The 13,724-nt window shown below is 30.3% G+C and overlaps 1 protein-coding gene across 3 annotated transcripts in view; it reads left to right on the forward strand.

Annotated features, from left to right (window-relative positions):
• The window catches only part of LOC127170597 (RNA-binding motif, single-stranded-interacting protein 1), a 92,256-nt gene that overhangs the window by 39,968 nt on the left and 38,564 nt on the right, over positions 1–13,724 (forward strand). For all 3 annotated transcript variants that reach the window (XM_051118697.1, XM_051118698.1, XM_051118699.1), the window contains exon 3: positions 7,024–7,082. In XM_051118697.1, coding sequence (XP_050974654.1) covers positions 7,024–7,082 — 59 coding nt within the window. The remainder of the gene's footprint in view (positions 1–7,023; positions 7,083–13,724) is intronic.

The raw sequence follows: 13,724 nt of genomic DNA on the forward strand, positions 1-13,724 counted from the left end.
TGTATGGCCGTGATTGAGGTTCTGGATTAGTGCTGGGCTTTTCACGGGCAGTTCACTGGTGTGATCGTCTAACCCTTAGCTGTATTTAGTTTAATCTCATTTTGATGCCTAAAGCAATTGGTCCTTTGACCTTTCAGATGTAACCTTTTCCAGGTCACTTCCCTGGGAATGATATGAGGTTAGGTAGACTCAAAGGTATCGATGTCATAACACAAGGAGAATCAAATAATATGTTGGACCCTGAAATATCACATCAGTATGTTGATTCAATCCTCCATGCATTTGTCTTAGATGACTGCTGATATGATTCAGTGAGGGATGCTTGGCAATATAGTTTCATGATTTAATATTTTCCAGCCTTTTGATGATATTCTGCATTCTGCATTTCCTCTACATGCATAAAAAGATTATTTATTTATTTATTTATTTATTTATTTATTTATTTATTTATTTATTTATTTATTTCAGCCATGATTATTCAAACAGTGACTATTGCCAAATAGATTGAAAATAAAATGACAAGCATCAGCAAAATTCAGCCAATATACTTTATAAAATGAAAAAATGTTTTAATATGATATTTATGATAATAAAATTATTACTAAAACTTTATTTTCAATGAATAATAATAATACAAAAAACACATGTCCTTGTTGTTGTAAAAATAAAGTTGTTTGTTTAGTATATCTTAGTAAAAATTGGAATTAAAAAAAAAGAAATTTGTGGGAAAAAATAAATCAGATTTTCTGTAGACTGAGTAAAGTTATCTCTATTATGTAAAATATAAATATGTATTTTATATATAAATATAAAATATTTATTAATTTAATATTTATACTAATCAAATTATTATTAAAACTTTATTTTCAAAGAATAATAAATAAAACCCACACATGGCCCTGTTGTTGTAAAAATAAAGGTTTTGATTATTAAAATTTATGAAATAATTTAAAATGTAATTATACCATTCAAATGGAATAAAAAACTATAACAAATTAAAATAAAAAACACAGAATTTGATTAAAAAATAAAACGAAATTTGATGTGTATTCAAACAAAAATTGTAAAACAAACATTTTATTATTTTAAAAATGTTTAATAAATTGATTTTAACTTAATTACGTTTTATGATTTTAATTAATTAGATTTTTGTTTTATTAATACATTTTAATGTAACTATTAAAACAGAGTCCAGAAATTAAAATTTAAAAAAAAAAATTTAATTGGAAGAAGAAAAAAAAATTTGGAGGAAAAAATAAATCAAATTTCCTATAATTCAATAAAGTTATCTCTATTATGTCAAATATCAGCAAAATCTAGCCAATATACAATATAGTAAAATATAATAAATACATAAATTATTTAAATATAATAGTATATTGAATATTATATAATGCATCTATCTATCCATCTATCTGTCTATCTGTCATTTTATATTTACACTTAGAGTTTTTCTTTAGGTTCTTTTGTTAGCATAGGTTTTAGTTGCAACACCTTAGAAGGTGCCAAAATCAAGAGGGGCCGATGCATCTCTTTGCACATGATGCTATATATGCTGAATATGTATGTTTTGGCAGCCTGGAAACTGGCGCCTCAAAACACACATAGTGTGAAGATGATCTGTTACTGGAATCAGTCCAGTCTGCTTTGTGTTGCTGGGGAATTTCTTGAGAATCTTGGGATATTGTCTACATTACCATCCTTCAAAACCCAAGTGCATAGTAATGTTTGTTTTGTTATATTCAGCTTCTCTGTATGTTTTAAAAAGCATACTGGGTTGTAAAATATTTTTTCATTTTTCATTCTATGCTGTATGTTATTGAAGATAAGCAAAAAAAGCATGAGAACTATGCTTGTGAATTGTCACTGAGAGGATTTTACTCTTTCTCCAAAAAAAAGAAGAAGAAATCCACTTATCGTAAGCGCCTGTAAGTCACATTTTTATGCAAATCAGAGGATATGGCTTTCAAGACCCTTTCACCTTTGCATATATCCAGACTAGAGCAGATTAAAGAGCCTGTCCTTAAGGAAACACTGTCTAGCTGGAAATAAACCAAAACCAGAGAGGAAATATTTCTCAGACATTTCCAGAGGTCACTTTACACTGCATCCTAACCAGACATGGTGCAATAATGTGACCAAATAAAAGCAAAAAAGTTATTTGCTTTTATTTTTTTTATGGTTGCTTTGTTTCTATTTCTGCAACATCATTTTACCAAAACTGAATATTAAACATCAGATATGGTCTGTCTGGACAATTTAATGATTTTTTATGTGCTTACACACTAGAGAAAGCTCTGGCAGAGCATTTACTAAATACTAATGTTTAAAATGTGTTTTGAGGGTGTGAAAAGAGCCAGGTCAGATTGAAAACAAGTGGGAATAAAATTTGATTTTTTAAAAGCACAAATGCATTCACATCTCAGAAATTCTCATTGGTGAAAGATGCTGCTTTTCTCAGTTTTTGTTCATGATGTAGTGTCACTTTATTCCACATCCTCATGATGCAACATAAAAATAATTGGATTTGTAGTGACATTAAAGTCACCTTTGGAGTTTATTTTGGTAATGATGTCATCTCCAAAAATCCTTCAGGTCCCACAAATTCTTTGGTTTTTCAGCATTTTTGTGTATTTGAACCCTTTCCAACAAAGACTGTATGATTTTGAGATCCATCTGTTAACACTGAGGACAGCTGAGGGACTCATATGCAACTATTACAGAAGGTTCAAACGCTCACTGCTGCTCCAGAAGAAAAAAACATGCATTAAGAGCCAGGGGGTGAAAACTTTTTTCAGGGTACATTTAACTTATTTTGTCTTCTGGGAAACATGTGACTATCTTCTGTATCTTCTGAAGGACAGTACTAAATGAAAAAAAATATGACATTTAGGCAAAATTAGAAAAATGAGCACATCTCCATTCTGTTCAAAAGTTTTCACCCCCCGGTTCTTAATGCATGGTTTTCCTTCGGAAACCTTCTGTAATAGTTGCTTACAAGTCCCTCAATTGTCCTCAGTGTGAAAAGATGGATCTCAAAATCATACAGTCATTGTTGGAAAGGGTTCAAATATACAAAAATCCTGGAAAACCAAAGAATTTGTGGGACCTGAAGGATTTTTCTGAAGGATTTTTCCTCAAGACTGTGTCATTTGATTAGTTTTATAATCTGAATTAATTGCTGAATCTGCATTTGCAAATGTTTGTGCATGGATCTATATTTTTTGAATGCATTACTTTTGAGACTATTTGAGCTCCATACTTTTTTAAAATCCTTATGCAGTATTTACGAATGAATGAAATTCAATTTGTGTTATAAATCTTTATTTTTTTTTTTTAACATACCAATACCGTTATGGTCACCAAATATTGTGCATCTCTTGTTAATGTCAACATCATTTTACATGACCAGTCGGAAAGATGTATTCACAGAGCAGAACAGGCCGCTGATGTTTGCTTAAGCCGAGTTATGAAACACAGCCCTGAGCTCTTACTATGGAGATCAATACGCTTCTGGTGGAGGGAAACTGGAGCTCTATAATGGGATCAAGACTGGGGTTGAAATGGCAGGTGAAACACCAGTCACATTGTTCCTCCTCTCAGGAACGACATTCTATCCGTCTCTCAGCCTCTCCTCCACCGTCTGGCCGCTGCAATTCAATTGTAATAGATTTTCAGCGGAAGCTAATGGAGAGGCGGCCTATTAGGACGGGTTTTTCCTCCTGATGGCCTCGTTGTTTTCCGGTAAACCGGGGCGATGAAGCACATAAAAAGGCCCATAAACGCTGTTGTGCTGTCTCAATGGACAGCGAGATTAATGAACGGCATTTGTCAACTTTTCATAACGTTTTCGCTCGGTTACGAAACCAAGTGAGCCGTCTACGTAGGCAGCACAAAGAGTCAAAAGATGTCCCTTTTGGCTGATTCCTAAAGCAGAATCACTTACATTTGTTTAGAATGATTGGAAAAAGCATTTATGCAGTGTTTGTGTATGCTGTATATTTTTGTGCTTATAGAGCGCAACAGTCGGATTCTGGAAGTAAAAATCCCATTCATTTTCTCAGCAGGAGAATTGATTTTGAAAAGTAACTTATAAATCATTAAGACAGACCTGTGAGCTGTGAGCTATGCGGTTGGAATCAATGGTATATGCTTTTGTTAAAGCAATCAGCTGCATTATTTAACTCGTTTTTAAAATAATTGTGTATAACAGCAGAATTTGTGATAAAAATTGCATTATCTATGATTCTGCAGAGAAATCTCCACCAATCAGACAACCAAAAAATATACATGAATGTATGCATGTGCAGTACATATGTTTATGTATATTTTGTAAATGCAGAATAAAATGTTTATTCTGCATAATTGCATAATTAACATCTTTACTTGAATCTTATATATATGTATGTATATATGTATTATTATTAATTATATATCTTTTTTGGGATATTTGTGTGTATATATATATATATGTGTGTGTGTGTGTGTGTATATATGTGTATATATATATTATGTATGTATTTTTAGGATATTTAAATTATATAAACTAATGAAAAATTGAAAAAAAAAAAAAAAAATCTATCATTTTATATATGTTTTTAGGATTTTGTAAATAATTTAAAGAATGGCAATGCGTGGATAAGGATAAAAAATTAAAAACATAAAACATATTAATCATGTGTAAAACACAATACCAATCGCAAGTTTTTGGACAGTAAGATTTTTAATGGTTTTTTCAAAGAAGTCTCTTCTGCTTACCAAGCTTGCATTTTGCATTTCATCCAAAATATAGCAAAACTTAGTAATAGTGTGAAATATTTTTACTATTTAAAATAACCGCTTTCAATTTGAAAATATTTTAAAATGTAATTTATTCCTGTGATCAGAGCTAAATTTTCAGCATCATTACTCCAGTCACAGTGTCACATGATCCTTCAGAAATCTGTTCAAGAAGCATCTATTGAGAAATAAATTATAGAAATGAATACTTTTATTTAGCAAGGATGCTTTAAATTGATAAAAAGTGATGATAAACACATTTATGATGTTTCAAAAGAATTGTATTTCATATAAAAGCTCTTCTTTCGAACTTTCTATTCATCAAAGAAACCTGAAAAAAATCTGTTTTCAAGCTGTTTTCAACATAATAATAATAAATGTTTTAGAGCAGGAAACCAGAATATTAGAATAATTTCTAAAGGAACATGTGTCTGGAGTAATGATGCTAAAAATTCAGCTTTGAAATCATAGGAATAAATTACATTTAATATATAGTCAAATAGAAAACGGTTATTTTAAATAGTAAAAATATTTCAAAATGTTACTGTTTTTTTGCTGTACTTTGGATCAAGGCTTGGTGAGCAGAAGAGACTTCTTTAAAAAAAAACTTTAAAAACCTTAGTGTTCAAAAACTTTTGACGAGTAGTGGATATAAAATGTTAAAACATATATAAAACATATAAATTTATAAAACAATCTAATATTAAAAATAACAATGTGTAGTTAGTTAAAAGAGAAACATTTGAAACTTATGCATGTATAATGTTTTTTGCTTCAAATCAGAGTTTGTAATATGATTCTCGTTGTAGTTGGTTGGTTGGATCACGACTTGTAAAACTCCTTAACAAAGTCTTTAAAAATCCCAGTGGGAAAATTACTTGTGCAACCATGACGTTAAAAAAAGTCGTCAGAGTCTGAAAGCAGTCTCCAAGCTTTTGATTGAAGCACAGCTTCCTTAAGCAGCTCAAGAAGGGACGAGGAAGATGCGAGATCTTCGTAATTGATTAATATTAGGTCAATTGGTGCAAACCCTTCATCCCCCAGGAGAATCAGAGCACGAGGTCACCGCGGCCCCGGAGAAACCGGCACAGGCTTTAAGAGTCATCTGTTGTAATTGGATTTCAAATCTCATGAAGTCTTTCCTATTCGGTTATTAATTGAAAGTGCTTAATGATGCTTTTTTCTTTTCTCGCCATCGGTGGCTGTGATTCGTGAGGTCGTATTGGTGCCCGAGGTCAAAGGTCATGTTTTCACTCACATGTGCCTTACAGCATTCCGCTGCAGTTTTTATAACCTCCTCATAAATCAATCACATTTTCCCCCCAAGGACTCCTTCGCCCTCTCTGTTCACCTCCAGAGACGCCTCCTCCTGCAGAGCTCGTTTCTGGCTTAGAAGTGTACAGAATATAACAGAATATAACAAAGCATTGTTAATGATTCACTTCTTTTATATATTTTACATAGAGAAACCCAAAAATGGAAATTCGGTGATTTGCTGTGTCAAATATTGTTGCAGATCTTTTGGATGTTCATTTACCAACTGTGATACAGAAATGTATTCATAAAAGTGACATATTAAATATATTCGCAATATATTTTGCACATTTTATTTTATAGTCCTGTTTTTTTTATTCTTCAATATTCGTATACAAGTGCACATCAGTGTTATTTTTATATAATATATTAATAAATACAATATCATAATATTCCATGTCCAATTTAATTTTAAAGTTTTGGGATTTTTTTTATTTTTATTATTTATAATATAAAAATATTTTATATATAAATATTTATATATAATATAAAATATTTATAATATAAATATAATATAAATAATATAAATATTATTTATAATTTATTTTTAAATTATGTCTAGTTTTTATAATTTTATTAAGTTTATTTTTTTGGATTGTTTTAATTTATTTATTTACTACTGAATGAAATTATTTCTTTTTATGTTTATTTCTTTTTTTATTTTAGTTCTCATTTAGTTTTAGTTCTTTAGCTTAAAATAGGCAAAAATGAGAAATGCTACATTTGGCAACTAGCTGAAATCTGTTATTATATTTCATTGTATTTTTAGATAATGTTTATTTTATTTCAAGTCATGAAAATGTTTTTTATGGCTTTAGTTTTGGTTAGATAACAGCCATGGTACATATATGGTAACATGTTCAAACTGAGATATTTATATCTGTTTATGTTTAAAAATGCTTATCCTATCTCTCTTTCTTCTTGTTGTAGATATGGAAAAATCGTATCAACCAAGGCCATCTTAGACAAAACCACAAACAAATGCAAAGGTACGTACATTTATGTTCTGCCGTCTGGTTTATGTGGCTCAAAATCTGTGCAGTTATTTGTTTTGCACTAAGATGTGATGTCGTATTCCTCTGAGAGCTGCTTAACTCTGTAAATTCAGCATCATCATATTGTATAGATGTGCACACTGACTTTTAATTAAAACAGATCCTGAAAATGGCTTTTATGGCTGAGATAATGAAAGAACACAGCTGATTTTGCAGTAAAGTGCTGGGTATAAATCCTGCTTGTTTTCTTCATGGAGAAACCCATTTTAAATGATAACAAAAACATTGTGTTTAATAAAAATAATGTGCCTGTTATCTGTACATGAATTAAAAATGTATAAATAAATAAAAATATGATTGCTTGCCACATTTCGAAAAATTACTATGGAGAAAAAAAATCAATTGGAAAAATACTCTTGAACCAAGCTGGCCAATCAGTTGCCTTTCAAAATAGTGCACATTCAGATTTTATTCGATTCTCTTAAGGTCTCGTTCATGAAACATGACATTTTTTTCCAGCCATAAATAAATATATAGTTCAGCTCATGGTGTATGGTCTTGCATTAACATTGCATAAAGTGTTTTTTGACTGGGTTGCATCTTATACTGTGATTTTATCCAACAACAACGTGTTTTATCTGGTCCTCTGCTTGTATCAGTAATGCTTTTCATCAAAGTCACATCGTGATTTATGATCACTGAGCTGCAGCCTTGACTCTGTATGTATGGGTAGATCTAAAATATATATATTTAAAAAATATTGACCCATTTGATAATCTTCAGTATATCTCAGTATTTATTTATTTTCTCTTAAATGGCTTATATATATATGAAAAAACGTCATTTCAGCCAAACAGCCATTGCAGCCAGTTAGATTCAAGATGTTTATTGCAAGAACTAAAATACATTAAGGTGTTTTCTCTACACTTTAATAACCAAATAAAAACACATTATTAACATAATATATTGCACAATATATTACATTCTAATGTTGCCTTGTTTTATATTTATGGAAGCTTGTTTCTACCACAGGATAAAAAAAATGGTAATTGTATCTTTTTATCTTGCAATTCTACATTTTTGAATTGCGAGATATAACTCAAAATTCTGAGAGGAAAAGTTGAAATTGTGAAATAGAAATGTAAAATCTGAGAAGAAAAGTCATAATTGTGAGATTTAAACTCAGAATTACGAGAATCAAAGTCAGAATTTCAAGATTTAGACTCAAAATAGCCTGATAGCAGTTAAAATGTTCAACAGCCCAGATAGGAAAACTGTGTGGTGCAGTACACACGCCATCTTCACGTCTCGAGATGAGAAGATGCCGTATTTTCCCCGAGTTTAATAAAACGCCTCACGCGTGGACACACTTATCCACGTACATGGGGATTGCGTGAGGAAAAATGTACACAAGCATGCATCCAACTCAGGTCACAAACAGAAAGGAAATAAATAAAATAAACAGAGACAGATGTCGGTAGAGCGAGTCGTCTCTTCACCTTACCAGAACGTACAGACACACATTACGCACATGCACAGTTGTCAGTCAGCCACAAAACTACCATAAATGCTCCAGTGGCCATTATAACATCATATGTAATGAACCGTAAGGACACTTCATAGTACAGTTAGTAAAAGTATTACAAGACCATGAAGGAAGATCAGGTTGTTGACGTTTGTCTGCCATTCGTGCTCTGTCTGCAAAGCGTTTGTGAACGCGCCGATGACATATGCTGTCTGCGCAAACAGGGTGCGCAGAGGTATGCAAATACATATGTTGACAGGCAGGTACGACAGCCTATCGTAATGTTCGGACTGAGCTTTTTGAATGGACGAACATTTCTTGGTCCTACACCTTCCACAGAATATATAAATACATATAAATACATTTAGACCACTTAAGATGTGAAGAGACTTTCAACCAGAAACAAAAAATGTTTCTGAAGACAATCACTTATTGCACCTTTTAACTCAGAATTACAAGAATCAAAGTCAGAATTGCAAGATTTAAACTCAGAATTGTGAGAATCAAAGTCAGAATTATGTGAATCAAAGTCAGAATTTCGAGATTTAAACTCCGAATTACGAGAATTAAAGTCAGAATTAAGAAAATCAAAGTCAGAATTTTGAGATTTAAACTCAGAATTAAGAGAATCAACGTTAGAATTGGAAGATTTAAACTCAGAATTACGAGAATCAAAGTCAGAATTGGAAGATTTAAACTCAGAATTACGAGAATCAAAGTCAGAATTGCGAGATTTATACTCAGAATTACAAGAATCAAAGTCAGAATTGGAAGATTTAAACTCAGAATTACGAGAATCAAAATAAAAGGAAGATTTTACAAGAATCAAAATTAAAGTAGAATTGTAAGATTCAAAGTCAGAATTATGAGAATCAAAGTCAGATTTGCAAGATTTAAATTCAGAATTACAAGAATCAAAGTCAGAATTATGAGAATCAAAGTCAGATTTACAAGAATCAAAGTCAGAATTGTGAGATTTAAACTCAGAATTACACGAATCAAAGTCAGAATTAAGAAAATCAAAGTCAGATTTACAAGAATCAAAGTCAGAATTGTGAGATTTAAACTCAGAATTACGAGAATCAAAGTCAGAATTATGAGAATCAAAGTCAGAATTGCAAGAATCAAAGTCAGAATTATGAGAATCAAAGTCAGATTTACGAGAATCAAAGTCAGAATTGCGAGATTTATACTCAGAATTACAAGAATCAAAGTCAGAATTGCAAGATTTAAACTCAGAATTACGAGAATAAAAGTCAGATTTACAAGAATCAAAGTCAGAATTACGAGAATCAAAGTCCGAATTATGAGAATCAAAGTCAGAATTGCAAGATTTAAACTCAGAATTACAAGAATCAAAGTCAGAATTATGAGAATCAAAGTCAGATTTACAAGAATCAAAGTCAGAATTGTGAGATTTAAACTCAGAATTACACGAATCAAAGTCAGAATTAAGAAAATCAAAGTCAGATTTACAAGAATCAAAGTCAGAATTGTGAGATTTAAACTCAGAATTACGAGAATCAAAGTCAGAATTATGAGAATCAAAGTCAGAATTGCAAGATTTAAACTCAGAATTACAAGAATCAAAATCAGAATTGTGAGATTTAAACTCAAAATTATGAGAATAAATTTAGAATTGTGAGATTTAATTTCAGAATTATGATAATCAAAGTCATATCTGTGAGATTTAAACAGAATTATGAGAATAAATGCCAGAATTGTATGAATGAAGGTCAGAATTGCGAGATAAAAAGGCAAAAAAAATTTAATATATATTTTTTTTAATCATGTGGCAGAAACAGGCTTCCATATATTGCCATCAAAAGCATTGCAATATATTCTGTAAGTGTGTGCAAGTACGAGTTTCTCATCTGTAAGCAAACGTATGTGATTTGCGAGTGTTTATGCATGCACTGGTGTGTGTGTGTGTTTGCACGCCCTGCTTTGCGTCATTGTGCAGCTATGCTGGCGTGGGTGTATCAGGAAACAGATACCCAGTCACTCTGTCGCTGCTTCCCAGACCCCTCGCTGTTATTCCTGTCCTGGCCTTGCTGTCTTGACTGAGGCCTCTGGGGTTTGTTCCATTTCGCTGTAGTCCAGGAGCTGGCTCCGTTCCTGGTTTTGGCACCTCAGGGGCACGACTGCACCGGAGCTTGTGGCTTAGTCACAGCGCTGTGGATTATTTATGTGCTGAGTAATTTCAGTCAGCCCTGAGGAGGAGGGTGTCGATGGAGCGGCTTCCCCCCCCCAACCATGCTGAATTTAAAGAAGCCGGATGGAAAATATTAACCCAGAGTATCACAGTGATGCACAAATGCAAATAAACTAAATGAGACTGAACGACCGACTCAACCCATAGTTTAACCGGCAGAGTCTTGCTTTCACTTTCACATCAAACTGCTCAACACTAAGCTGGTGTATAGCGATATGTAGTATAGTTACAAAGAGATTTTGCAGTATTTATTAAGTATTTATAATATGTTCCCAAAGTATAGCATATTTTATTTTATTTTATTGTATTTTATTTTAGGCTGAAATGCTGCTTGGGTATTTTTTTATCAAGATTTTTTTTCCAGCATAGTTAATTATATTTTATTTTATTTTATTTTATTTTATTTATGTATTTGTATTTATTTATTTATCTATCTATCTATCTATCTATCTATCTATCTATTTATTTATTTATTTATTGTAGGCTGAAATGCTGCATGCATATTTTTGTCAAGATTGTGTGCAACATTTTTCCGGCTTATTTTATTTTATTTTATTTTAGGCTAAAATGCTGCATGGGTATTTGTCAAGATTGTGTGCAACATTCTTCCCGAATAGTTAATCATATTTTATTTTATTTTATTTTATTTTATTTTATTTTATTTTATTTTATTTTATTTTATTTTATTTTATTTTATTTTATTTTTAGTTAATCATATTTTATTTTATTTTATTTTATTTTATTTTATTTTTAGTCAATCATATTTTATTTTATTTTATTTCCAGCATAGTTAATCATATTTTATTTTATTTTATTTTATTTATTTTATTTTTTATTTTTAGTTAATCATATTTTATTTTATTTTAGGCTGAAATGCTGCATGGGTATGTTTTGTTAAGATTGTGTGCAACATTTTCCCAGCATAGTTAATCATATTTTATTTTATTTCATTTTATTCCATTTCATTTCATTTTATTTCATTTTTTTAAATTTTATTTTATTTTATTTTATTTTAGGCTGAAATGCTGCAAGGGTGTTTTTTTGTCGAGATTGTGTGCAACATTTTTCCAGCATAGTTAATCATTTGGATCATTTAGAGGAAATTCATATTAAAGTAAACATAGGGTTAATTTCCATGAATCAGTTCAAAGTGTCTGTTCTAATGAATCAATTTAAAACTAATTCAGTGAGTCATTCAGCAGTAGACTCTCCATTTTTTTATATATTGAAATGTTTTGGTAAAAGTATGTGTAGGAAAATGTTTATTTCTGTATATTGTTATATATTTTACTTCCCGCATTTTGAATCTACTACATTGACTACATTGACAGTTTGGTTGAAATGATGCTTCCTCTCTTTTATGAAACACTTAGAGCATATACAATATATTATCAAAAGACATTTTGAGTTTAAACCAGCCTTAATATTTTCTCTTCTGATATCTCAACAGTGTTGTTCTCACAGCGAGTGTTTCTTGTCACATATATTTGCGCTGTTAGCCAGGATGTTCTGCGTTTGTGGTTTGACCTGTTGGCTGATTAAATATAGCAGCAGAGGAGCGTGAAGGGAGGAGCTGAACGTAAGGACTTATCTTGGATCGGCTTCCTCGTGTCCATTTAATTGTTCTCATTAGGGGAAGCAAACACTGATAGTGCAGCGCTTCTCTCACTCCGGGCTCTTTGATATATGACTCACAGCACACTTACTGAGATAAGATGCTCTCTACAAGCAGAGCTTTCCTTCCTTGTGCCCTTAAAGTGTTTTTTTACCCAATGCACACTTTATAATTGCAACACTCTCATGGGAGGTTCTGTCTGATGGCGATTTGCGCCAGTATCAATGTACCCATTAGATGCTGTCATTTACGATCGTTTGAGTTTTGCATCTTTAATTTCTCGTAAGTTGTGTGTTTTTCTGTAAATGACATCATTTCTTGTTACATGAAGTTCCTTCATATTTTCAGTAACTGAGTTTCAGTTTTCATTAACCTTTTGCAGAACGTTTTGTGAAATAACATTTTGCATGGATAAATGTGCACTAATCAATTTATGATGAATGCAGCACTACACAAAAGTTTTTGGTTATCAGTGCTTTTGTAGAAATACTCAGTTTGTGGGTTTATTTGTCGCACACTATTAATTTATTCCACATTCCAAATTAAATAGTATTTGAACTATTCATGTAAGATCCCATGAGCAGGGACCGAATATTTAACAGAATATGTAATGTGAAAAATATCAATAAAGCTATGAATATTTAGTAAAGTATTATTGATAATAAAAAATAATTAATGAATTAAAAATTAATAAAAATGTATAAATCAAATTATTATTATTATTACATTATTTAGAACATGTTTATAGGTATTTAATTAATAATAATAATAATTATTATTATTTTTACTATTACTGCATTATTTATCAAATGTTTCTTTTATTTAAATAATAACAATAATAATAATAATTTTATTATCGTAATAATTACTATTATTATTATTATTATTAAATTATTTAGAACATGTTTATAGATATTTAATTAATAGTTATTTATTTTTATTACTACATTATCAAATGTTTCTTTTATTTTAATAATAATAATTATTATTATATTTATTATTCTAATTAGTATTATTAATATTTTTATTATTATTATTATTAAATTATTTAGAACCTGTTTACAGGTATTTAATTAATTATGATAATAATAATAATTATTATTATTATTATTACTACATTATTTATCAAATGTTACTTTTATTGAAATAATAATAATTATTATTATATTTAGTATTGAAATTATTATTATTATTATTATCATTTATTTAGTTAATTATTTGTTTATAAAATAATTAACTAGTCCTACAAATATTATTATTTAATAATAATCATAATCATCA

The sequence above is a fragment of the Labeo rohita genome, chromosome 9 (genome assembly GCF_022985175.1).
Source record: "Labeo rohita strain BAU-BD-2019 chromosome 9, IGBB_LRoh.1.0, whole genome shotgun sequence".
In the NCBI taxonomy this organism is placed as follows: domain Eukaryota; kingdom Metazoa; phylum Chordata; class Actinopteri; order Cypriniformes; family Cyprinidae; genus Labeo; species Labeo rohita.